Source organism: Onthophagus taurus, chromosome 6, assembly GCF_036711975.1.
Source record: "Onthophagus taurus isolate NC chromosome 6, IU_Otau_3.0, whole genome shotgun sequence".
NCBI lineage: Eukaryota > Metazoa > Arthropoda > Insecta > Coleoptera > Scarabaeidae > Onthophagus > Onthophagus taurus.
In genome coordinates this window covers 28,230,472-28,257,580 of record NC_091971.1, presented here as the reverse complement: position 1 = coordinate 28,257,580, position 27,109 = coordinate 28,230,472, and the positions used below count along the sequence as shown (strand labels likewise).

Here is a 27,109-nt window from a genome sequence, read left to right as displayed (position 1 = left end):
TGATAATAAGTGAGATATTCGCGATTGTCGTTTTTGCAAAATTTTCAGTTTTTGCCGATAGGGCGAAAACAAAAGACGATAGCTGTTCGGAGTTTTCGGAATTAGCATTTTCTCGAAAAACGAGATCATGACATGTAAGCTACTTTTTTTCTATCTCTTTTAGTTTCGGAGATAGCCTATGCGGACATCGAAATTGGGACACCCTGTACGCGCCCAAATTGAAGACATGCTCGCCGATGTCTCTGGAGCAGCCGAGGTCTTTTGGCAGGTCTTCTTGCAGTCAGATCACTTTTATCAAGTCTTTGATGAATAGTTCTTTCACTTACGTCAACCCCACGCACCATTTGAAGATGATGCCGAGTTTCTACAGTTGTCGTTCTACAATTCCACAACGGGATTGCTATTATGTTAAAAGACTGTAAAAATCTTTAACTACTGTCAATTTACTATTCGAAACAAATGACATACGCTACCTAGCGCGCCACCTTAGATTTTTTATGCTTGTTTGTCTTGTTTTTACAGGCGTTCACTTTAAAACACTGCATCTTCGTTAGTAATAGAGATAATAGAGTGAATAAAAAAAACACGATGTTCAGAAAAGATTGGGCTACCGTTTGATTCCAGTTAACACCATCTGCTGTAGCAGTTGCACCCCACAGGGTATTACAAATTTAGAGAAAAAAAAGTTTTTCTCATTCTTGCAGCCCGTATATGCTCAAATTAAAACCTAAATGAAAATTTCTATCGCAGGATTATTACCGAAGAATCAACCATTCGATCAAAAAAACAATCATCAAAATCGTATGCGCGGTTCGCGAGAAAGCCAGCTTTGAAGTTTTGGCTAATTTATAGTGGCCGGTTTTTTTGCCGGTCAATTTATTTCCGAATTATTAAATTTAATACTTTCATTAAAGATAAACACGGGCTTAAGTCGATCGATATTAACAATAATTTTATCATTGCCTTTTTGAATTACGAAATATTTGGTTGCTTTTATCAGAACTTTGAAAGGTCCTTCGTATCGCGGAGATAACGACGGTTTCAAACCTTCAATTCTAATGAAAACGAAATTTGATTTGTGCAAGTCTTTATGAATAAAATGTTTTTGAATAGAGTGAAAAGACGTATTCACAGGTTTTAATTTTGAAAAAGTGTCTCTTAAACTGGAGAGGAAAGGCTCATAGTCAATAGATGGATTAGTAGGTATGAAGATCTCTCCAGGAAGTCTTAGTGGTTGCCCGTAAAGCAGTTCTGCTGAGGAGCAACCTAGATCTTCCTTAAGTGATGTTCTTAATCCTAGTAGGATGAGAGGTAGATTGTTGTTCCATTTAGTAGAGTCTCCTTTAGCGATGATAGCCGTCTTCAATGATCGATGAAATCGTTCTAACATTCCATTTGCTTGGGGATGGAAAGATGATGTATGTATTTATCGTGTGCCAAGTAATGTGTTAAATTTTGAAAAGAGGTTTGATTCGAATTGCCGTCCCTGATCATGTGTTATTGTGGTAGGTATACCAAATCGACTAAAATAATGCCGGAAGAGTGTTTGCTATAGTAGAAGATGTGATATCTTTCAGCGGAAAAGCTTCTGGCCATCGAGTGAAGCGCTCGATAACTGTAAGTACATAAGTACAACCTAGAGACGGAGTGAGTGGTCCAATCAAGTCGATATGTATATGATCAAATCTAATTTTAGGAATTTTGATGTTGATGATTGGCGATTTTGTATGTTTTTGAACTTTTGCTTGTTGACATTTTAAGCAGGTTTTGGTCCAAACATGAATTTGCTTTGACATGTGTGGCCAAAAGAATCTTGTTTTGATTGCATGAATGGTGGAACGTATTCCGGGATGAGATTAGCTATGAATTTTGTCAAAAATTGCTTGTCTGAACTGTTGTGGAATATAAATTCTTGGAGATGATGAAGAGGTTTCACACCACAGTTTGATATCGGATTGTGATGTTGTTTGATGTGTTAAACGATAAGATTTTGAAGGATTGTTGGAAAATTGCTTATTAAGTAAGTTTTCCAATTCTGTGCCAGCAAGTTGAGCGTTGCTAAGGGCTAGAAAATCTGGATAAGATGAATTTAGAGATCCGATGTTTGTTCTGGGTAGAGTATCTGCAACAATATTTGAATTTCCTCTGATGTATTTGATATCTGAAGTAAATTGTGCAATATAACTTAGATATCGGGTTTGTCGAGGAGTTTTGTCTGTGGACGAAAAAATTTATGTGACAATGGGTTTGTGATCTGTATATACTGTAAATTTATTTCCATGTAACGAATGTTTGAAAAATTTGATAGCAGAGTAGATCGCTAAAAGTTCTCTATCAAAAGTGGAATATTTGGTTTGGCATGAATTAAATTTACAGTATACAGGGTGAGTCGGGAGGAACGGACCAAACTTTAGGAGTGTATTGTACGCTTGAAAATAATGTAAAAAAACTCATATGTTGTTATCCGAGTTTCATTTGTTTTCAATTGATTGCATAACTACAGTTAAATATTTAACGTAGATTTGATAGTTTGATTTGCATTAAGTGCTATAAAATGCCAAGTACTTACATTACATTACATTACATAGAATACATATCGGGCAGGCGGACCAACCAACCTTGCACCGCGACCCTAATGATCTATTGTACCCCGATAGATATCGTTATCAAATTTCATCGTGTAGTCCAATGCTCTTAACGAACATTAATACCTTGCTCGGCGAAAGGTCATTCAGATCTTTTGAGGAGATAAACTGCGACCCAAAAATCGAGAATCTGATACGGTTAACGGCAGGGCAGTGGCATAAAACATGCTCAACCGTCTCTGCTTCCTCCGCACATAGTCGGCATTCAACACCGTCGGCTAAACCCAACAAGTTGAGGTGTGCTTTTAATCGGCAGTGCCCAGTAAAAACACCCATTAGAACGTTTATGCTACTACGGGCAAGTCCTAAAATATTCCCGGGTTTGACAGTGGCGATGTTAATAAACACCTTAGCATGTCTCATTCCAGGAGAACTGGTCCACAGTAGGCGAAGTCTCTCTTCAGCCCACAGTCCAATCCTATATTTGGCCATCGCAAATGATACACCAACTGCTGGTTCCGGTCCCACAAACGCTTCAGCGCTGCCATCTCGTGCTAGCTTATCTGCCGCTTCATTGCCAGCAACCCCAGAGTGACCCGGGAGCCAGATCAGAGAGACTCTGTTATCACAACTCAGTGTGTTTAATGTTCTCTTACAATCATTAACCAGAGCCGACACCGTTTTCACGGCTTGCAGCGCCTGGAGAGCGGCTTGACTGTCTGAGAAAATTCGTACTGTCATGTTCTTCACCCCTCTTTCAAGAAGGATTTTAGCACCCATGTCAATAGCAAATACTTCCGCCTGGAATACAGTACAGTACGTACCCAGGCTGTAGGCTTGCTTAATTCGAGGTGTCTGGCAGTATACTCCTGCTCCTACCCCTTCAGGCATTTTTGATCCATCTGTGTACAAGCAAATGTCTGCCCGAACCAGAGAATTTTTATTTTCGATTCAGGACTGCCGCTCAGGCAGTACAATCTGGTATCGAGCATTAATCACTGATAGTGATACCGCCAAATCTGACGGCATTGATAGCACAGTATCAGTGCTTATAATGTCTTCCGCAGCCCATTGGTAGGACATGTCGGAACAGTTTTGAGCATATTGCTTAAATCTGTAAATGGTTGTTCTAGCCACTTTCTCTATATGCAAATGCAGAGGAGATAGGCCAAGCAGAACCTCCATTGTTAGAGTTGGCGTTGTGCCTATCGCACCAGAGATTGCCAATACAGCTACTCGTTGAATTCGTGAAAGTTTACTGATAACTGAAGTCTGTCGGACTTTCCTATACCAGGCTGTTGCTCCGTATGTGATCATAGGTCTAACCACAGTCACATAGAGCCAGTACAGTCTTTCAGGGGTAAGACCCCAATTTTTTCCACAAAGACTGCGACAAATCCACAAGGATAGTCTAGCTTTGTGCAAAACTCCCTGCAAATGTCCATTCCATGACAGGGTTTTGTCTAGGATTACTCCTAGATATTTGATTTCCTTTGAGAAAGGAATTTCTTCACCTTGGATAGTTGGGCGGATTAGTCCATCCAACTTTCGCTTCCTGGTGAAGGGCACAACAATTGTCTTTTGCGGGTTTATTGAGAGGTTCTCTCCCTTACACCAAGCGCAAATGGTATCTAGGGTCAGCTGGAGGACTTTAGATATCCTCGGCAAACAGGTTCCTTTGACCATAACGACAATGTCATCAGCATAAGCTTGTATTTCCACACCAACGGCTTCGACTATCGTAATCAGATCGTCAACTAGGAGGGAAAAAAGCAGGGGAGGTAACACCCCTCCCTGCGGGCAGCCACCTCCCGGCCTGAAGCGTATCGTATCACCGTGGAGTGAAGTAGAAACTATTCTACTATCTAGCATATTGTGGATCCAACCCGCTATAGTTGCTTCCACTCCCCTGTCAAGAGCAGCTCTTTCAAGAGATTGTGGTATTGCGTTGTTGAACGCTCCCTCTATATCCAGAAACGCACAAACCAAGATTTCTTTATCCTGCAGCGTCCTGGATACTCTACCAATTAAGTTGTGTAGAGCCAATTCTGCTGATTTTCCCGCTTGATAAGCATACTGGTGGCGACTCAGTGGACCAGATACCAATGGCACCGTACGGATATACCGTTCCAGAACTTTTTCAAGGGTTTTCAGCAGAAATGACGTTAGGCTGATGGGTCGAAAGGCATTAGAAGTAGGGACCGAACGGCCCGCTTTGGGTATGTAAGATACCCGTACCTTAGTCCATTCTGCCGGCACATATTTCCAGGCGACACTCGCTCTGAAAATGTTTACCAAAATTGGCAACAACAAAGACCTCCCCTGCTGTAACAAAGCAGGAAAGATATTGTCTTCTCCATGCGATTTGAACGGCTTAAACGTTTGAATTGCCTGGTCCACGGATGTGTAAGTGACGACTTTTCTAGCCACACTCCAATCCGTATTTGAGGGGCGCTTTGCCTTGCAGGAACAGCCCGCTGTGGCATTATCGGCCCTCATCATCAGGCTTCCTGGGAAGTGAGTCTGCATTAGAAGCTCCAACGAGGCTCTGCTAGAGTCCGTAAAACTACCGTCAGGCCGCCTAAGTGAGCCCAGGGGTAGTGCCGAATCTCTAGCGAGAATCTTGTGAATTCTTGCACTGCTGGGTATGTCTTTCACTCCCTCACAGAACCTCCTCCAAGACTCTCTTTTTGCCTTACGTATGTTTTTGGTGTAATTCGTTAGAACCTGTTTATATTTCTCCCATTCACCTAATGTCTTGGCCCAGTTGAAAAGCTTTCGGACCTCTTGTCTTTCGGAGCTAAGAGATTCGTTCCACCAGGGTGTGCCCCGATTACTACTTTTCACCTTCAGTGGACTGCTACTGTGATATGCAGAGCGAATTGCCACAGAGATCTGCTCCGTGGCTATTTCAACCTGACCACAGTTCCTAACGGTTGCGATAACACTAGTTAGGTTATCTGCAAGGCAACTCTTAAACAGATCCCAATTAGTGCTACGGGGATTACGGTACGTACAGTCCGATTTCATCCCTAGATCAATTTTAAATTGAATATGTCTATGATCTGAACACGACGGTTCAGAGGATACCCTCCAGGAGGTCCAAGTACTTATTCACATTTAGAATATACAGACATGTTATTTGTATATGGTTTTTGTAACGGGAATGCTACAGCTGCTGCAGATGAATATCGTCAACGGTTTCCAAATCGCAGACATCCTAATATAAACGTTTTTATTAGGGTTTTCAATAAACTGCGCGAAACCGGTACACTTCCCAGCGTTAAAGTAACATCTGAACGAGCTACGCGTCAATGTTTAAATGAAGTAGAACATATTTTGGATCTAGTAGAAGAAGATGCAACGACCAGCTCACGCCGAATTGCTGTTCAATTAGACATCCCACAAAAGAGAGTAATAAACAGTAAGAGTTATGCAATAAAAAAAATAAAATAAAAGAAAATCGGATAACAACATATAAGTTTTTTTACATTATTTTCAAGCGTACAATATACTCCTAAAGTTTGGTCCGTTCCTCCCGACTCACCCTGTATACAGGATGACAGTCACCAAATATTGTACGATCATGTACAATATTTTTATTGAAATTTAAAAATTATTTTTATTCTACCACATTTTAGGTTGTTAATGGTTTATTTTTCTAATCTGTTTTTTGTTTTTTGTAAATTATATATCAAATCCATCAAATCATTTTATTAAAAACAACTTTTCATGGCACACTTTGTGTGGTGCATGGCACATTACACTTTGTTATCTAACATATCAAAAAATTTCACGCAAAGGCGATTTGTAGAACGGAATACTACAAATTGCCGGAGTTCAACTTTTCTTAAAATTTTAGTTTGGTTCTAGCAATAAATATTTCACAATGTATGCTTTCTTAAATCAGAAGTAGTTGAATTGTTTCATTTTATGAATTAAAAACTATGAACATTATTTTCGTTCGAATAAAAAGCATCGAAAACAATGACAAAGAATGAAAAAGTGATGATAAAGTTGTTTATCTATCATTTAAACGTCTGATGTTTTCAAACGTCATATTTATATTAATTTATTCAATATACAAGAATACTTAACATATAAAAATGGCCGATGAAACGGAAAAACACGAAGAAGAAGCGCCTCCACAACCTGCCGAAAATGAACCGGCAGAACACCACGATGGAGAAGATCAAGCTTCCATATCTAAAAAAGGAGCGGGATCTCCAGGGGGGAGTTCTCAAGGAACCATTGTAAGGTATTAAAAATTATCATTAATATTATAATTACAATTGTAACCATTTAAGAATCTCGAACCTAAAATGAATGCAAAATCTGATTTTGCGATGAAAGAGGAACACGATGATATGATAGTTCCTAATGCAAAAGATGATAAAGATGAGAAAAGCGTAAGTGCCTTAGTGGCTTTTAGATCTGATACGGATGATGCAAGCAGTCGTTACTTTTTGGAAGGTGAAGAAGCGTTCGTTGTTTCTCCAGAAGAAGCATTCGGTGTTGAGGAAATTGAAGGTAAAAACTTATTTTTAATTATTAAAATAATAACTTTAAGAACGATTAGGTGAATATGAAATGGAAGCGGAGGAATGGTATCAAGAGGCGTCGAAAAAATCTAGCGTCACAAAAGTTAAAAAGAAGAGACGAAAATCAATCGCTCCTCCTGATTTTGGTATGATGCCAGGAAGTGGAAGTGGTTTATTAGGAGCTCTAACTCAGATGCGTTCGTTTGAATCTGTTAGTGGTAAATTTTATGTTTAAAAAAAAAGTTATTTTGATTTTTAAAGCGTGCTTTTTTAAACAGATGAGGAACGTGAACAATCTGTCGCTGAAGAAGGCGAGGAAGAAGCTGTTCATAAACGTAAAAAAGATGAAGAAGAAGAAGAGGAAGAGGAAGAAATAGTTGATAGAGAACCTTATTATGATTTATATAAAGCTTTACTTGCTGAATATCCTATGATTAAAATGAAAAATAATTTTTTACAAAGGAAAATGGCTGAATATTTTAAAAAGAGAAAGGTTCAATTGAAATATGTATTTTAAATATTTTAATCGTAATCTTTTCTTTTGTAAATCAAGATGGAACATGTTCTTAGAGAGGGAGATCACGTTGAAGAAGCCGAACAAAAATATTTCGCCAAGCTGGACGCTCTTTCCGATTTAAAAAACGTCAATGATATGCAAAGAAATGCTATAACAGCAGAACTTAACGAAATGAGAGAATTAAGGAATAGCCAATATGCGTCAGTTCTATCAAATTTTGAAGGAATGCTTAATAGAGAAAAGGAAATCGGAACTGGGTTAATTTTTACAAAAACTGCAAAAGAAATTCCAGAAAAAGTATTAAATCATTTTTATAAATAACATAAAAGGGTTTTTCATTAAGGACATAACAATTTTGTATTTAAATAGAACACAGAATAATTCAGATTTTGAGCTGAAATTTAATTTAGGTGCTCATCTTACATTTAACTATGGAATTCGATATTATAACATGTTTGTAACGAATGAATCTCTGGACTCAATTTTGGGCCATTCTTTTACACATATCGGTAGGAACGTTAGCAATTTCGTTTTTAATATTACCCTTGAGCTTTTCTAACGTTGTAGGCTTGTTAGCATAAATCAACATAACTTAACATAGCCTTAACATAACTGTAACGTAACAGGTGGAGGTTTCATTTTGTTGGAACTACATATCACTTACATTTCTATCTTTAGCTGAGCCCAATCTAAGAAGTCTCAGTACTTGAAATGACCAAGAAGCAAATGATAAGCGCTTGAGTTAATTTATTCTTGTAAAGATGTAAATTACTAATAAGGAAATCACCAGCGGATAAATCAGGAAATATCTTCAGAAGCTAAGTCGATTACATATTAATCAATAGAAGATATAGAAGCTCTTTCACAGTTAGAACTTATATACACACCATTGGTAGGAGTCATGAAGTTGGGATTAAAGAAAATAGAGAAAAAGTTGGAATTAAATGTTATATGGCAACTTTTCAACATTTCCTAGTAAAGCAAAAGGTAGGTGATTTCATCAATGAAAAGGTTAAGCAGATAAGAAATGAAAACGTCACAAGAGGAAGTCAATACATTTTAGATGATAGTACACTCAGCAAAGGATTTCTTTCAACCGGTAAAAAAATGAGAAGGATAACAGATAGCCGTTGATATCTTAAATTTGATGGTACAAAAAGAACTCTTAAAGAAAATAAAAAAGAATGCAAAAAGAAACAGACACAGATCAGAAGAAGGAGCAGAGAAGCCAGAATAGAAATGTTACAAGTCAAACACGACAACATTAACGTCCATAAAAAAATGAAAGACATAACGGGAATCTTTAGGAAACGACAACAGATAAGAATCATGGATTTTAAAGTCAATGGACTTTAGAAACAAGATTTTAAAAATAAGTGGAAATGATATCTGGAGTCGACTTTCCATGATCAAAGACCGAAAGTCTATTAAGACCCAGAACCAATAACGGGTCCCAACATACTGAAACATAATACAGGGTTATTATAAATGATGGACCCATTTTTAAAGATGAATATTTATTAAAGTACAGATCCAAAATGAACAATCTTTATACCAATGGAAAGAGGAAGTTTCAAAGTTTTTTTGCAATACACTATAAATGTTCAATGTGTCCACCGTCCGCTGCACGGCAAACATCTATGCGGTAGCCGAACTCGTCCTACACACGAGCAAGTGTATCTACTGTTACTGAGTGCACAGCAACTGTGATACGGTTCCGCAGATCGTCCAGAGTTGTTGGTAGAGGTGGGACGTAAACAGCTTCCTTAACATAACTCCATAAGAAGTAGTCACATTGAGTGAGATCAGGAGATCTTGGTGGCCAAAAGTGGAGAGCCAGGTCTTCATTTCCCCTGCGACCTATCCAGCGTTGAGGAAGGGCTGCATTCAAAAAGCCTCGTACAATGAAGGTGCCAATGGGGCGGAGCTCCGTCCTGTTGGAAAATGAAGTCCTGTGAATCTTCCATAACTTGAGGAAACAGCCATTGTTCCAACATGTGCTGGTCCGTTGTTACAGTTACAGATCTTTCCGCAAAGAAAAATAACGTAATACAAAGATAAACCTTTGTACGAGATACGGCACAGAATACGTTTTCTTTCGATGAGTCTCTTTCGTGTTGCAATGTTAAATGTGGATTTTGCAAACCCCATATGCAAACATTATATCTGTTGACTTTTCCACTAACGTGGAAAGTCGGTTCATCACTAAAAATAATACGCTACAGAAACGCGTCATCCTCCATCATTCCTAGCACATAACTACAAAATTCGAAACACTTCTCTTTGTCATTATGGTTGAAACCATTTATTCATTTTCATTTTATTTGTGGCTATGGTGCGACATACCGCAATCGCCTTCTTTTCTACTTAGTATTTTTCACAGAGAGGAAACGAACGGATGATATCAGACAGTGGCCCATTGAAAATTTATAACGTATTGCAAAAAACTTTGAAATTTCTCTCCTCTTTCCATAATAATATGTATGGTATAAAGATTGTTCATTTTGGATCTGTACTTTAATAAATATTCATCTTTAAAAATGGGTTCATCATTTATAATAACCCTGTATAATAGAACTCTGAATCGGTTTTGATTGCTACGTAGTTTTCGATCTCTTGTCCATACAGTTGTTTTTTTGGTGATTTTTGAGGTGATTTATTTTGAGTGTTATACCTAATCGTAGCTGAGGGGTGCAGGATTTGCTGTGATATGATTGCGGAAACCAATTTTGGACTGAAGTCGATTAAGTCCGCCTTGAAAGATATAAACGCTAAGTACGGCTAGCTGTTCTATCTGTCGCCGCCGAAAATGTTAAATTGAAAACTGGTCTGTGATTTGACCTCCCGAGTTGAGAATTTGGAACAATACTCCCGTTTAAATAATTTAATCTTATCTGGAATTCCAGAAAAAAAGAACGAAGATCTTAAGTCTATGGTTTCACGAATCGTTGTGGTTATCGACTGTCCTGTAACTGGGAATAATATTGATGCTACACACTGACTCCCTTCTCGGAATCTTTCGGGGGAGAACGGTGTCGGAGGCAGCAATAGAAGTAGAAATGTCGTGATCAAGTTCCTATCTCGACAACTTGTGATATCAATTTTTATCTGCTGCAAAGACTTATCGTAGAAACAACGATACTGGGTCCCCGGGAATCCGCATTCACGATATCACTGGCAAAATGTTTATAAGCGAACATCTTACGCCTCTCAATGCAACACTCTTCAGGAATACGAAGGAGAAATGTCGAGAGAAAGGCTATAAATACTGCTGGCTGACGAACTGCATTATTCACGTTCGTCGTGAAGACAGGGCGCGAGTAATGGTCATCAAATCGGATGATGATCAAATAAGCTTTAGATCTGCCGACTTTTTTCGTAGATTCAAATTATTTCTGTTTGTTCAATGTTCTCTTTTACCATCTACTACCAGAATGTGCGAGGCTTACGAACGAAAACCGAAACTTATTACGCAAATTCTATGAACCTTGCTCATGACTTAATTTGTCTTACTGAAATAAATTTGAATGATTCGATCTTCGACAGTGAAATCTTTTGTAACAACTACGTCACTTTTCGCCGTGATAGAAGTTCCTCTGACAGTGGAAAATCTGATGGCGGTGGTGTTCTCGTGGCGGTTCGTAGGGATATTCCGGTTACCCCAATGCCACTGCTTGCGACGGATGCTGAAGATTTGTGGCTGTCCGTGCGCTGTGAAAATACGCGGGTGATTGTTTGTTGCGTTTACCGCCGAATGATCCGACCCCTTTTAGTGTTTTTGTTCATAAACTTCAAGATGTGCGCGATCAATTTCCGGACACCCCGCTATTAATCGTCGGGGATTTCAATATTCCGTGTATCTCCTGGACCGTCTCTTCTGCATGCGGCCTCATTCCTGTGGGTGGCTTGGATGCTAGAGCGAGGGAGTTCCTTCTTATGATTTACTATTGTGGTTTCTATCAGTTCATCGGGGCGACTTTATCCCGCGTGGCTCCACACGTAGTGGTCGTTTTCCTGACTGGTATTCCGCATCAACCATAAAAGCAATCAAGGAAAAACTGAGATTTCACAAAAGATGGAAGAAATGGCTATTCTGACGACTTTCTCTCTTTTAAAGTATTGCGTAAACGAACTATGGCGTTAATTGCCTCTGACTACACCTCCTACCTCAAACGCATACAAGATTTCCTAATCGATTCTCCTTCTCATCTATGAACGTTTGTTAAGAGCAAAAAGCGTGGTGGGAGTGGCATTCCGGCTGAAATGGAATATGATATCAATTTAGCTGATAATGAGCAACAAATATCTGAACTATTCTCCGAGTACTTCTCTTCTGTATATATTGACGGGAAACTTGATGATCGTTATTTTTCTTGTACCTTTCTTGGTGAAACCTGTCGCTGGTTTTCACAACAGGATGTAGCATCTCTTCTAAGTCATGTAAACTCTAAATTAGGTCCTGGTCCGGACGGTCTGCCGGGTAAGCTCATCGTCCGCTGCGCGGAGGAGCTTGCTCACCCTTGTTTCATATTTTCTCTCATTCTGTGAAACTCTCCATATTTCCAACGGAATGGAAAAAAGCCTATATAATACCGATCTTCAAATCCGGTAAGAAACACCTTGTCAATAACTATCGTCCAATTTCGCTTCTTTCCATTATTTCGAAAGTTTTTTAAAAAATAATTTACAATAAATTATACTTTAACCTTCAACCTCAATTTATTCATCAACAACATGGTTTTCTGTGTGGACGGGCGGTTGAAACTAATTTGGTTGAGTTTGTAAACTATATTCAGAAATCCATGAATGACAGCCTTCAGGTTGACGCCATTTACACAGACTTTAGCAAGACATTCGATAGGATACATCATTGTATTATCTTGGAAAAACTCGGTAAGTTCAACTTGTCGAATGGCTTGCTATCATAGATTGCTTCTTACATTTCGAACAGACGTCAAGCAGTTAAGGTGGACAGTTTTGTTTTTGGTTTATATCAATGATATTAATGAGTGCTTTCTTCATTCCAATTTTTTAGTGTACGCGGATGATTGTAAGATCTTTTCTGGAATTGGACCTCTGACTGTTTAACAGTTCAGCAGGATCTGCAACGGCTGAAAGAGTATTGCTTAAAAAATTACTTGTTTCTGAATTACGATAAGTGCTATAGTATCTTATTCAGCAGAAAGAGATAAAATATAAAATTTGAGTCGGTAAATGTTACTTCCCAAATTAGGGACCTGGGCGTTGTTCTTGATTCAAAATTGCTCTATTACGGTCATGTTGATACGGTTATGTCTGAAGCCTCAAAAAGATTCTGATTTATTATTCGAGTATCACGTCCTTTTACCAATATCTGGACCATCATTTCCTTGTATGCAGCGTATGTTGGCAGTGTTTTGAATTTCGCTTCGGTGGTTTGGAATCCCTCATACGCTATATACCTATATTGATCGTGTGGAGGGTCTGCAAAGAAAGTTTGTTAGATACCTGGCACACAAATTTAACCTTCCGTATTGTTCTTATGCCCAGCGTTGTATAGTTTTTGGAATCACATCTTTAAGTGGACGCCGAGGTGTTGCTGATATGATGTTCTTATATAGATTGGTTTGTGGTTTGGTTGACTCCATGGAGCTCGTGCGGGAGGTTCGCTTTAATGCACCGTCTTATGTAAGCCGAATACAGCCACTTTTCTATCTACCTGCCTCTAGGTCTTTAGCCTATGCGTACTCACCCTTATTACGTTTAATGCAGTTTTTCAATACCCATTGTAACAATATTGATTTATTTATTGTCTCGCCTCCTGTTTGCAAGAAATATGTACGAAATTTGAGCGTTTGTTATTGATTTTGTTAAGTTTATTATTATTATTAGTTTTCTTTTTTTTGTATATTGATATAAATATTGTTTTTTGTTAGAGGATACTTGATTGGGGTTGCTCCCTGCATGTATTCCGAATAATAAAATAAAATAAAAATAAGGTAGAGACAGCTATAAAACAAATGAAAATTAGAAATGCAGTAGGACTAGGTAACATCGTGGCTGAATTATTCTTAAAACAACTAGACGAAGAAGGAAATTTTTAACAAAATCTGTAACTCAGGAAACATCCCGGGAATGTGGCTACAATTAGACCTTATAGCGTTGCCCAAAAAGCCAGTACAATTCACAAAAGATGCGAAGAATAGATATTAAAATGTCAATTCAGGTTTATAAACAGAGTCGACACTAGAGAAGCACTTTTTGGTGCTCAAGTCGTAATCCAAAGATGTACAAATGTAAACTATGACGTAAATGCGACATATAGACGTGCTTAGATGATGAAAAGATGACTTAATCCTTCTTTATTAATGTCCATCATTATAAATGAGCAAAAAGAGCTTCATTTTCCAAAGTCACAGTATATCACTCGAAACAAAGGTAACGAATCCTTTATCTTGACAGAAAGCACATCTAAAAAACTGGAAACCATCGAGATGTGGTTGTATACGCAAATGCTGAAAATATTATGGACAGCTCACATGACGAATAGGAAAGTCCTGCAAAGAATGAATAAGGAATCGAAAATCATTATGTATTATCGAGTATCTGGGACATGTCATGAGAAATTAACAAGAACTTGGTTTGGGAAAACCTAAGCAGGATTGTTTCGAGCTGCTGTCAACAAAATCATAATTGGCACCTCAAGAAAAAGAAGCAGAAAACCCTCCAGAAGAAGGGTGTAAGTTAAGATCAAGATGTAAAATTTGCCACATTAACCGAGGAAGCTTGCACAATTCATATACCATATGAATTCAAAAAAAGTCGACATATTGTAGTCCCTCAGCCGCAAACGACTTCGACTAAATTTGGAGCAAAAAATCTATGACTTTGCCTGATGATGGTGGAAATGCATAATTTTGTTTGATTAAACCGAGGTCTTTTGTGGTTAAAGTTCTGTAAGTAATGTTATATGAAACTGATTATATTGATTATATAGTGTGTCCGTAAAGTAGCATAAGATAAGTGGCCTTGGTAATCATGACAAGACTACAATCAGTAGGAATTATGAAGGATGGGGACACACCCTTACTCGAGTATAAGACTGATCACAGACCAGCAAAATTTGTTTTCTCAAAGAAGTACCTCACCCACATTAGTCCCACAGTAGTAGATGGACACAGAACTTTTAAGATCTACACTGATGGTTCAAAGGCACGAAATGGTGCAGGCGTGGGGGTCTTCTCCCACGATCCCCGGATTCGCCTCTCGGAACCACCGTCATACAAGCAGAACTGACTGCTATAAAACTTGCTGCCGACTGCATTGTTGACTCCATCAAGCGGGGTAAGTGTTTTACTATTTTTACAGACAGTAAACAATCTCTTTTAGCTTTAAGCAGAGTTATTATAACGTCTGCATTAGTAATGGATTGTCACACAGCACGTGTCAGAATCCAGTGGGTTAAGGGACATTCTGGCTCTAAGGGTGAGAACCACGCGGACAGGCTAGCCAAACGTGCTGCCGGTAGAGCGCCCTGTGTACCCGAGCCGATAATTACCCCCTCTTTAGCTACTCATATCGAGTTAATTAAGCGCATTATCCACCAAAATAATTGTTAAATATCCTTCAGCCGCAACAGCTCAGTTCCTAGTAGGGTTTGGCAAAAGTGCCCTTCGAACTGTCACAGGTCTCCTCACGGGACACTGTAAGGTAAATAAGTACCTTCAAAACATGAAGCTTGCTGACTCCCCTCTCTGTCAAGCCTGTCAACAGGATGACGAGACGGTTAAACACATCTCGTGTGATTGCCTCTCTCTGACCGCCCTCAGAATGAGGACCTTCGGGAGGAATGGCCAACCAAAGATTATATCAGGAATGCACCTCTAGGAGCTGTCCTAGCCTTTGGCAAAACCTTAGGCTGGTTAATGTGACTAGAGTGTGTAATGGGAGGATGCACAAGGGGTCCAATGGGGCCTAAGTGTGGTGTGCGATTTCGCACGCAGTCCCGAATCCATACATACATACATACAAAATAGCAGATATAGGGGATAAAATCATTATAAACGGTTTATGGAATAATTCCTGAAACGGGTCTCAAGATTTAAATTTTTCCGTCATTTTTAAACGAGTATCGATATTTTTTTCAAAAAGCAATCCCTCATTTTTATGATGGAATATGAAAGAGGATTTTTTTTGTGAGTAAATTGAAAAACCATGGGACCTACGAGATTTCTTGAAGTCTTGATCGAAAACTTGATTTTAGCTGGGCAAGAAAACTTTCATGTCACTGTAATGGGTATTGGGTCAAATTTGCACATTAGTAAATCATCGGTTCACAAAATTTTAAAAGCCGCAAAATATCATTCCTATATTCTCATTCCCGAACAATGAAAAGTAGTTTTTGTAACAACAATTTTGTAACGATGACGAAGACTTTATTTTTATTTATTCATATTCGGGACACGTACAGGAAAAATCCCAAAAAAGTGTCCACTACAATAATACAAAGGAAAAAGAAAACAAACTACATAAGAAAGAAAAAAAAAACAAAAAAAGACATCAAAAGCATGAAACAGTAAAAAATGGAATTAAATTAGCAAGCACGAAGCAGAAAAGAAAATAAACACAGACACTAGGTTGGTCTATATAATCATCGATGTTACGCGAATAGAAAAACAGAATAATAAGGACTATAAGAAAGGACAATTTTTGCTGCTTTTCTTTTCTGCCCCACCACCCGCAAGAAATCATTTTAAATATGCTAAACGAATGTGTTTCGATTGAGTAAATTAATTTTATAAAGCAAAAAGAAAACTAATGACAAATACTTAAAGTTAAAACGGATTTTTTAAACGACATCATTGAATTACAAAAGAGATCAACATTGAAACAATAAACATTGCAACTGTGCATCAGTCTCAACAGAGCTGAACCGGCATGCGCATTGGATTCAGAAGCAGGTAGTCTGAACAAAAATGGTGATCGAGTAGCATAAGAAGGAACATTAAAGTGAATCTCCTCTAAAAGAACCGGAGCGTCGAGAACTCCATTAACTAGTTTGTACAGGAGCAGTAGGTTCAAACCAAACACCCGGCATCTTTGGGAATAAGGGCAGTACGGAACATAAAATATGTGAGCAAAATGAGATAACTGATAAATCTTCTTCTTATAGACAAAATTGTCGGTATTGGACTACTAAAAATTCACATTGGGCAAGGAAGTCGCACACCCAATATCCGTAATAGATCAATGTGTGGAGCGAAGTAGTACGGGATACTATCCTGGGTCCTTACTTTTTTGAGGAAATCTTAACTGGAGAGAGATGTTCAGATTTTTTCAAAACGATATCATAATATTGACCCAACACGTCAGTTATTCAATAAGCTTTACTAAATCACTTTTTGACACTTAGGAAATTGTTTAAAATAATTGGTTACCGTTGGACGGGGTTAATTGAGACATTAAGGGTAACTTGAGACAATAGACACTTTAAAAGAACAACTGCTTGGACAATAGACTGCTTACAATAGTTTTTAAAGAGAAACGGAATCATGAATTAAAAGTTAGAATGGCACAAAATCTGAAAAGGTCGAGGAGCGAAGTGACAGCAATTGAAATGAATGCATATTTCGATAACCTGGAAGAAAGCATTTTAAACTACGACGAGACCTATTTGACTGACGACCCAGGACAGTCTAACGTCGTTGTTCGTCGATGTGTTAAAAGAGCTGTTAGAGTTATGGACCATTCAAAGAGTTCATCATCTATTATGTTTACTGTGAGTGCTTTTGGTAAGACACTACCATGTTACATAGTCTATAAGACAAAAAATTTATACACGGAATGGCTGGAAGGCGGGCTTCAAAATTGTTGTTACAATCGCTCTAAATCGGGCTGGTTTGACAACACCATATTTAAGGACTGGTTTTTTAAAGTGGTTATACCATACTTCAGAAATCGTGAAGGTAAGAAAGCTGTCATTGGAGATAATTTCGCCTCACACCTTTCAGCAAAAATAAATCAAGAGTGTGAGGAACACAATATCATGTTCATTTTCCTGCCACCTAATAGCACGCATGTATGTCAACTCTTAGATGTTACCTATTTTAAGCCGCTGAAAGTGCTTAGACAATGGAAAACGTCGAATCGAGGCTGCGTGCCAAAAACAGTTTCCTACATTATTGAGAAAGACGTTAGAAAGTTTTGACGTTAAGAGCGGCGACAATATAAGAAGTGGATTTAGAGCATCTGGGACTTGCCCAATTAATTTACTAAAAGTTCTAAAAAGATTCCCTGGTTTTCTTCCAGCAAACATTGCCATTACAATTTGATCCCAAACATGGAAAATACCTTTGAAGAAATAATAAAAAAAAGGGGCTCAGTGGGACAACAACCAACGCTAAAAAGAAAAAGAAAACTTAATGTTGGAGCCGGGAAAGCAGTAAGATTAGAGGATATTGTTACAACGGCTACAACGAACTACTGTACTAGTGAACATGACGATGATATTAATGACGATTATCTAAATAATGACGAGTCTGATGATAATGAAACCAGCATATTAGAACGCCCACCTACTGTGACTAGCCTAAAAGAGGGCATGTTTGTGAGTGTGAAATTCCTATACAATCAGGGAACTAAAAAGAAAAGATTAAGAAAAAAATCGTATGATGTTAGTTGCCTGTGAAATACGTATGAAATACTATGAACGAGCGTATGAAATAAAGGTAGGAGAACAATCTGCAATCAGTCAGAACAATTCTGATTGCAGTCTGCAATCAGAACATATTTCCTCAGCCGCCAGAGAAATGGCCACCAGCTCCGCTTGGAGCGCGGTGGGCCAAATTCCCAGCGGTTTAGAATCTTTTATTGTTGGTTCGACGGAATAAACCAAAGCACCAGAGCCAGTTTCCCTACGAGATCCATCCACCCATAATTGGAGCATTCGTTTGAGGAGCCAGTTTCGTCAGGCGTGGAATCAGGGCAGCACAATCAGGACAAATTGTAGCCTTTGCCTCCAAGGTAATATGGCTGAAAGGACCCTAATGCTGACCAAAAGAGGGAAGTAAGTACAAGGGATGTGCTGAGGTCAAAGTGCTGCGAGCGGTTCAGCTTGCCTTCCCGCGAATCCAGAATCCAGAGAATCCAGTTGCCTGTGGCCATATAAGGAGTCTGCAAATACTTTTGTTTACCCTGATGTGGAAGACAAGAACAATATTAAATTTAGTAACATAACTAGAGTATTAAAAAGTCCTACTATTAGAAGAGGCCTTCATATTTTTACTGCAGGTACCATAGTTACTGATGGCTACTGCTATGTTTATCATGTCAAGCAAATATGAAGTAGTTGAAGTTTAAAGTCATTTTTCTCGAAAATTTTCTTATGTATCCAATATTAATATTAACTGTACTAGATTCAGAAAAGAAATCCTCTTTCATATTCCTTAATAAAAATGGGGGATTGCCATTTGTCGTTTAAGTCGCTTAAAAATGGCGGAAAATATTTAAAATCTACACCAAAACATTGAAAGAACTTTAAATCTTTAGATCCGTTTCAGGGATTTTTCCATAAACCGTTTACAGTAAAACATCGTTAGAGCGAACTCGAAGGGTCCAAAGAATAACTGGTTCGTTGTAAACGTATAAACCGAGTAAACAGAAAGAAAAAAGTAAAAAATAAAGTTTTTTGTTATCGAATATTTTTTCATTAATGAATAAACTTATTTATTATATAAAAACATAACCTAAATGTAAAAAGTTATCGACTATGACATAAACCTAACTATTCATTATTGACTTTAAAAAAGTCAGCAATGTTTTTTTTTGCTTTAATTTTGAAGCCATTTTAATGGCACACTCATTGTAAGTGGAAATTGTTTCCAAACAATTTTCAAATTGCTCACTTACATTCATAGTTGCTGAAAATCCAGCTAAAACTCGTAAAGCAGCATTAACTTCTTCTCTGGTGGGCTGGGGATGATCATTACCTTAATCACTATCTACAGATGACAAGGTTGTAGTTGTAGGAACAGAAATGTTGTCCTCGCTGTCGTCAAAAGTGCTTAGGACTGGCTCTGGACAAATGGCCAAATCGTTATCTGCATTAACAAAATTTTCAAATGAAATTTCAAGTGGCTGCATCTCTTCTAGAACAGTCCGTTCTCTGGGTGCTGATGGTAACAAATCTAATTTTTTTTCATCTGTTAAATCAGTGTTCGGCCATGCTTTATTAAAACAACGTTTAATTGTTTGTTGACTAACTGCATTTCCAAGACGAACCTATTGCTTTAATAGCTTGTAGCAAATTCCATTTAACATTTCCATTGTTGTCAATAACACAAATAGCGAATTTCATTAGTTTTGCCTTGTAAAGTGGCTGCAATTTACTTGTAGTGTTGGACGGAAAGATGTTGTAGTGTTGAAGTTAGATAAGTTTAGGTTTTCAGTCAAAATGACTTAAAATTAGCTATTATGCCCTGGTTAAGTGGCTGCAATCTACTTGTAGTGTTGGACGGAAAGATGTTGTAGTGTTGAAGTTAGGTAAGTTTAGGTTTTCAGTTTTATGTGCAGCACAGTTGTCTAAAGTGAAAAGAATATAACGCTGGTGAGCAATCATCTTCTGATTTAGTTTGAGTAACCATTCTCGAAACGCTTGAACATTTATCCACGATGACACATGATGAGTATAATCACACGATAAATGCGCTTTATCAACATTCTTAAAGTTAAGAGTTTTCGTCTACTTTTGCTGACTCAACACACATTTCTAAACCAACTACGTTGTGACGTTCTTGGAAACGCCATAGCCATCCTGAAGAACATTCAATGTCTTCGTCTTCATATTTTGCAGTTCTTATTCGCTTCCATTTCGTTGAAAATGAACTGCTTGCAATGGCTCTAATAATTTGTTCACGTTTCTTAATGATTGTAGAAAGAGTCGATTTAGAAATTTTGCTATCTTTGACATCTTTTTGATATTTCTGTTTTGGTTAACTCAGATTTATTTCCTTCATGCAAAATCATTTTGTTTGTTTTAATATCAAGTGCGTTCTTTCTTTTTTTGTTTTGTTTCGGAGAAGACATTTTGTGTTAAGAACTGTTCTATTGAGCAATTAATAAAAGGCTAAAACATGTTTAGACGTGTTCTTGAATTCGCTAGCGTTCGTCTCTATCGTCTTGTTGGGATATAAAATACAATTTGGTGAGCAAAAAAACCGAACTTAAACCGAGCAAAAGGTAATACAATTTGGAAACAAATTGCTTGGGATCAGTACTTTGTTCGTGATAACGAGTTGTTCGCGTTAACCGAGTTTGTCTAAACGAGGTTTTACTGTATAATGCTCTTATCGCCTATATCCACTACTTTACGGACAACTGTATATGGGTTTATTTAATTAAGCCGAGGTTGTTTGCGACCGAGGTTCTATAATTAATAGTGAAATGAACCACCCCGAAAGAGGTGACGCAGAACTTCAAAATTACGTAGAAATAGTTAGTGCCTAGAGACAAACAAATGATTAAATTTTCATAAACAAATGACAATATTTATTGACAATATCGTTAATAATGTGTTGCATCTCCGCGTACTCTTATACATTCAGTAACCCTTCGTGGCATGCTGGAAATCAGATGGTCGATTGCCTCTTGGGGCAGCTCATTCCAAGCTACCTGTAGCTGTTGACGTAATTCCTCTAAAGTGTTGGGAGGATGGGGTAATCGACGCAATTTTCTGTCCATCATATCCCAGACATGTTCAATAGGGTTTAAGTCCGGGGATCTAACGTTACGTGAGCAATATGAGGTCGCGCATTATCGTGTGGGAGGACGGGCTCTGGAAGGCACTAACATAGCATTACACCAGGAGTTTGAGCCGTGTGGTGACACTGAACAAACTGTAAATTTTGCCTCTGACCTCTAGGTCGTCTGATCCGTAAACGTCCGGCAGAATTCCATAAGCAAACTCGGGATTCGTCACTGAAGACGATAGTTTCCCATTCATGTTCCCAATGTTGTCGGTTTTGGCTCCACTGCAGTCTGGCATCTACAGTGTGTCCCCGGATTGTGTCCCCGTAAGGTATAATTGACGATAAATTTTTGAATTCAAATTCCATCTTTTGCAATTAAAGTCTGGATGTCATAAAACGAAATATAACCAAGTTTTACGTCAAATGTCCTCAAAGTACCAAAGTTAACGCAAGAAGTTTGTTAACTGTTGTAGGTAAACTGGTCTTTCTGAGCAATGTACAACAAAAATTGATTAAGATAAAATGTTTGTTATGTTAAATTATAGCGATATGTCGAATTTTATTAATTTAGCATATTAAAGAAAAAATGAGCTTTTTCTTGAAATTTTTTTCTAATATTCCGTTTTACAATAAAAACAAATGATCTGAGTGAGCTAACAATTATCTTTTGATAGCTTAACTTTAGCCTATTGTCAAATATTAATTGATCATGTTTACATTATAACATAAAATATTTATAGTGCAGTGCTATGGATTGGGGAACATTAGTTACAATGCAGTTTTAAGGCTATTTGAGGACAAATTTGGATTTTTTGTAGATAAAAAAACAATTAAGGGAGTTGTTAAAAAATTTTCGGACACGGGCAATGTGGAAAATAAAAGGAAGGAAAAAAGAATTTATCCAGAAAATAAAATATTGCCGTATAAACCAAAATTTAACCACACTATCGAATTAGGTGATGAAGCAAAACGTTTAGATTATTGTTATTGGCTTGGGTACAAAATTTTGAAAGACAGAACTTTTTTAAAAAACATAATATTTTCGAACGAAGCATCGTTCACCATTAATGGAGTGGTTACATCACAAAATTGTCGATTCTGGTGCTGCTGTCACTCTAGGACGTCCACTGCCTCTACGATGGGTTTCTAAGTGTTCTTCCTGCCAATCCATCCAAGTCTGTCGGATAGTGGCGTGAGGTCGGCCCTTGCGTCTGCTAATTTCCCGAAAACTTAAACCAGCCTCATGCATCCCGATAATTCATCCTCTTTCAAAGGGCTTAAGCGAAAATGCGTGCGAAAATTTGCACATCTTCGAAGTCGTGGCATTTTTGAGGCACTAACTTTACTAATGCAATGACACCAATCACAAACAAACGGCGAACTACTGCGAAAAATACTATTCAACAACACGCAATTTCAGGACCTAACAGACAGATAATTTCTATCAACTGTGGCAGATGACCGTCAAAATTTAATCATTTGGTTGTCTACATGGACTAACTGATTCTACATAATATATTTGTCTTATCGCGACATTTGCTTCTTCTAAATTGATTTTCGACAGAAGGGTGTAGAGTGTTACCTTTATTTTATTTGCGTAACTGGCTGTCGTATCTTTTTTTCTAGAGGTCTGTCTATTAAGATCGTAAATTAGGACGTCTTCCGATCTTTTATCCCCGAATGCGTGGATTAAGATGTTCTTCAACTCTGGCCATGAGGTGGGCCAAAGCCTACTAGAAATGCTTTTTCCAGGGATAAATCTTTGGTTTCCAAAAGCCGGGAGTAGAAAGTTTGTAACATTTCCACAATTTCATTGTATTTCTTTGTGTCCGGTTCTTGTAGAGCCATTTTGTCGCACAAAATGTCGTATGTTTCCGCCCCCATATAATGCAGTAAATAAAATACCTTCATATCTTCAGGTGTTTTGAAAACCTTGAACGCTCCTTCCAACCGTCGAACCCATCGTCCCCACGTTGTTGTGGTTTGATTGAACGTATCAATTGTAAATGTTTGCATCGTAGAAATACCGGTCTCCATTTTTTATTTTTTTTATTTCTTCTTTCTTTTCTTCTCTTTTCGTACCTTTTGAACTCCAATCCTCGTCGCCACTTTGTTATGTATGTACGGTTTATATAAATACACTTACTCAAAATTACTCAGTAACACCACCAAAAGCTAGGAATAAAACAGCTTAGTCCGAGCGTCAACAGTTTTATAATATTTTATTAAATAATGAAACAAGAAAACATTCATTTATGGGGTATTGACGAATAAAAGTTTGCTGCCTCAGGTCCACAAAAGTGGGCTATATGCTGTAAATCTTAGAATTTCTCTTTGGAAATCTGAAATTTTTCGTAAATATAGAGTAATATTTAGCGTAACATTATACTAAACATACCTCTATAGCAACACTCCGGAAGCTCAAATTCGTTGTTATTTAGCTTTGTTTTTCGAGACTTGGGGCTGGTAATAACAAAACTTTTCCCATGCACCGTTATATGAAGTGCGGTAATATAGTAGATGTGGATGCTCTTTTTCCACCTTTATTTCCTTAATAGGACGGGACAGAATGGGGCATTTCTTTTTGTATATTGTATCGAAATGCTTCGTCCACCCTCGAAAATTATCCTGTGTAACATCCAAAACGATAAATGGGTTTGGTTTGGATCTAGCATTTTCAAAAGCTGCAATCAATTCCCTAGGATGTTCTACTTTGGTTTTTTGATTTACCAAGCCGAAATTCTTGTCGCATTCCAAATATGAATGTCCCCGAATTGGAAATATAACTTTAATAAAGTCTAGACGTTTTTCTATGTTAACCAGATGATGCAGGAAACGAAAAATTGTAAAAATTTTATTCTGACCCGGACACGAATCGCAGAATAAGTATAAGGTCTTAACTTTCTCGTCGAGGAAGTTGTACACAAAGTGGTGAATTAACGAAGCGACATTGTCACTACCTTTTTTTCCCACAAACTCAGGATAAACATAAAACACGCTTTGAGAATTTCCCAAAATGTGTATGTTGAAGGCATAAATTGATAGTTGTCTCTTATAGTAAACATCGTTGGTTGATAAGTTTGGGGCAGGTAAATTTTTTGAAAAGTCAAAACATATCGCTTCAATTTCTTTTGACTTTTTGGATTCTAATTTAGAAGCTTTTTCCGAATGTAAAACTGTTCTGCTTGGCTTTTGTGAACAGTATTTTCCAGCTCAATCTTCTCAATTAAACTTTCTATCTTGATCTATATTGATCGCAAGTACGCATGTATCTGTTCTTGGATATCCAAACGAGGTGTTGAAATCCCTTTCTAGAACTGTTCTGTAAGTTTCATACGATATCTTTACTTGTGGATGCACTTCCTCAAATAATTTATGCATTTTTTTCATATTCAAGTCATCAGATAGGTAAATTTTTGAAGAATCCCGTAAGCCATAGTGAGATGATCTATTCGGAAAGCTTTTTATGTGATCGTGAATGATATTTAGAACTTCCGAACTTAATTTTCTTGGACGTGTGTTATGCTTTTCTCTTTTATTCTTTGGAGCTATGCCAGTCATTTTTAAACAACGAACGAGATGTTCGATTTTTGACTTAGTAATTCCGTGAATTGACATAAAAGCCGTCCTGCAAACAGATACTTCTTCAATACGATCATTTATTTTTGCACGAATTCTGTAGAAAAATGTAGCATCACGAAGTTCCGCGGATTCTTCAGGTTGACGTGGTCGTCGCGTTGCTACTGGTACGAGGGAAATTAAACCGCACAAATATAAATTCTGTTCATCTTCTGTTAGTAGCAAGTTAAATTGGCGTAGAATTTCTTTACGTACTTCTTCCTTCAAGGTTTCGAAACACTTTTTACGACATTTACAGTCCGGACCCATTTCGTGGCTTTGTAGCCTAAGTTTTTTGCGAACTTCGTGTAGCCGTCCAAACTTTTTCCGGTTTTTGGTACTCTGACCATTCGTTGAGTCTTTAGTTTCGTCTTGCATTATTTGCACAACACCACACAACACTTTACTGACAGAAACCAACAGAAACAAACTGCGACTCACACTAGGAATTCGAAGCTTCTTTGATATTATTGTTAGCGCAAAAAAGTCAATTTTCACCAACTCCCCTGAGTTAGCAAAAACAGGTAGTTGACGCTGCGACTTAGCCGGTTTATTCCTTGTTTTAAGGACTTAGTCTGTATATTCCCTCTTCAACAAATTTAAGTTCTGTGTTTTCTCTTGACCTAACCGTCTTTTCCCCTTTTTATGAACATTGACGAAAAGATTCGCTTTAATTTTACCAGACTGTGTTAACACGATTTCAACAAAAATTGACTTAGCCTGTTTATTCCCTATACCCTTCAATTGATTATAAACGTGACTTATATAGTATTTTCTTTATCTTTTACGGTGTCAGCATTTTTCTTATTGTTGTGGCGTGTCTTAACTATATATATAAATAAAATCATTATACCATTTCCTATTAAGTTACAAAATTGTTATGTTCCTATTCTAAAACCCATTATTTAAAATTAACTTTCTAAAATTAATTAACATCTAATCACCTATCACGTTTATTTTAGCTTTTAGAACGCCTTATAAAAAATCAACGTTTAAAAAGCAATGAAATTACGGATATGCGTTTACGATACATAAAATTACGTAACAGTATTGACGAAGTAACACAAGCAATACAAATAATGGATAAAATTGGTGAAAGCCACACATTGATGGATTACGAACAATTAAAAATGGAAAATCAAAATTATGCAGATAAAATCGAGGAACGTGACGAAGAATTAGCGAAGCTTCGTGAAAAATGTTCAGGTGCAATACAAATTTTGGCGCATTTAAGGGAAAAATCGGCTGCAATGGATTTGGATATAATCGAAATGGCTGACAAGTTAGACGAAGCCGTAGTCGAAAAGAACGAATTTCGTGAACGAGTGGCCGACTTGAAACACGAAAGGGACACGTTAAGGTCGAATATTGTTCGATTACAAGAAGACTCCGGTTTGTTAACTAAACGTAAATTACTCTTGGATATGGAAGATACTTTGGATCAAATTACAAATATCAAAATGGAAGTTGAAAAAGTTGAAAAAACGTATCAGGAAAATGCTAAAGCTTTAAATATTATAAAGCATAATATTAAAGTTGAAAGGGAAGCTTATCAGAATAGGGCTTTTAAATTAACTGATGTCGTCTGTAAAAAACCAAAAGTTCAAAAAGTTTATAAAGGAAGAAATAATATTAAAATCGGCTCGAGTTTAGAAAAGTTTGATATCAATTTGTAATATTTGTAAAATTGGGATTTGAAATAAATTAAATTGTTTTGAGTGATTCTTAAATAAATGTTTAACGTGTAAATAGAAACGAAGAAGACAAGTAAAATAAACATTTCGTAAATTCGGGAAAAAGTTACCCATTTTAAACGGGATTTCATCCTGCTGGTTTTCATTAAAAGTTTTCCGTTAATTGAATAAAGTCTTAATCTTCAACGTTGAGTTAAATGTTTCGTACTGATAATTACATTCAAACAAATTCATTTACGATAATTAACAAAAAAAAATTGAATAAAAGCATTTATTTCTTAAACTTATTATAAATGAATAAAAAATGCTATTACCCCTGAAGCTTTATTTGCAATTATGTTATAACCTGTGTAACAAAAGGTTTCTATCATGAAAAGTCTTTCTACTTGAGTTATCATTTCCCGTCGCCAATCGTTTCATTAACAACTTG

At 37.3% G+C, this 27,109-nt stretch overlaps 1 protein-coding gene across 1 annotated transcript; it reads left to right on the top strand.

Annotated features, from left to right (window-relative positions):
• The first annotated feature begins 6,479 nt into the window (after nt 1-6,479).
• On the top strand, nt 6,480-26,713 carry LOC111429341 (cilia- and flagella-associated protein 184-like). The gene is made up of 6 exons (XM_023065221.2): nt 6,480-6,838; nt 6,893-7,115; nt 7,165-7,344; nt 7,405-7,619; nt 7,680-7,940; nt 25,948-26,713. The coding sequence occupies exons 1-6, from the start codon at nt 6,692-6,694 to the stop codon at nt 26,659-26,661; spliced, it is 1,740 nt and encodes a 579-aa protein (XP_022920989.2). The 5' UTR covers nt 6,480-6,691; the 3' UTR covers nt 26,662-26,713.
• The last annotated feature ends 396 nt before the right edge of the window (nt 26,714-27,109 follow it).

What these genes read in the sequence shown, in the direction of transcription:
- LOC111429341 (XM_023065221.2), top strand. Translation starts at nt 6,692, where the DNA reads ATGGCCGATGAAACGGAAAAACACGAAGAAGAAGCGCCTCCACAACCT. An exon ending in CGGTGTTGAGGAAATTGAAG is followed by an intron (nt 7,116 to 7,164) that starts GTAAAAACTTAT and finishes AAGAACGATTAG; the next exon opens with GTGAATATGAAATGGAAGCG. An exon ending in AATATTTTAAAAAGAGAAAG is followed by an intron (nt 7,620 to 7,679) that starts GTTCAATTGAAA and finishes TTGTAAATCAAG; the next exon opens with ATGGAACATGTTCTTAGAGA.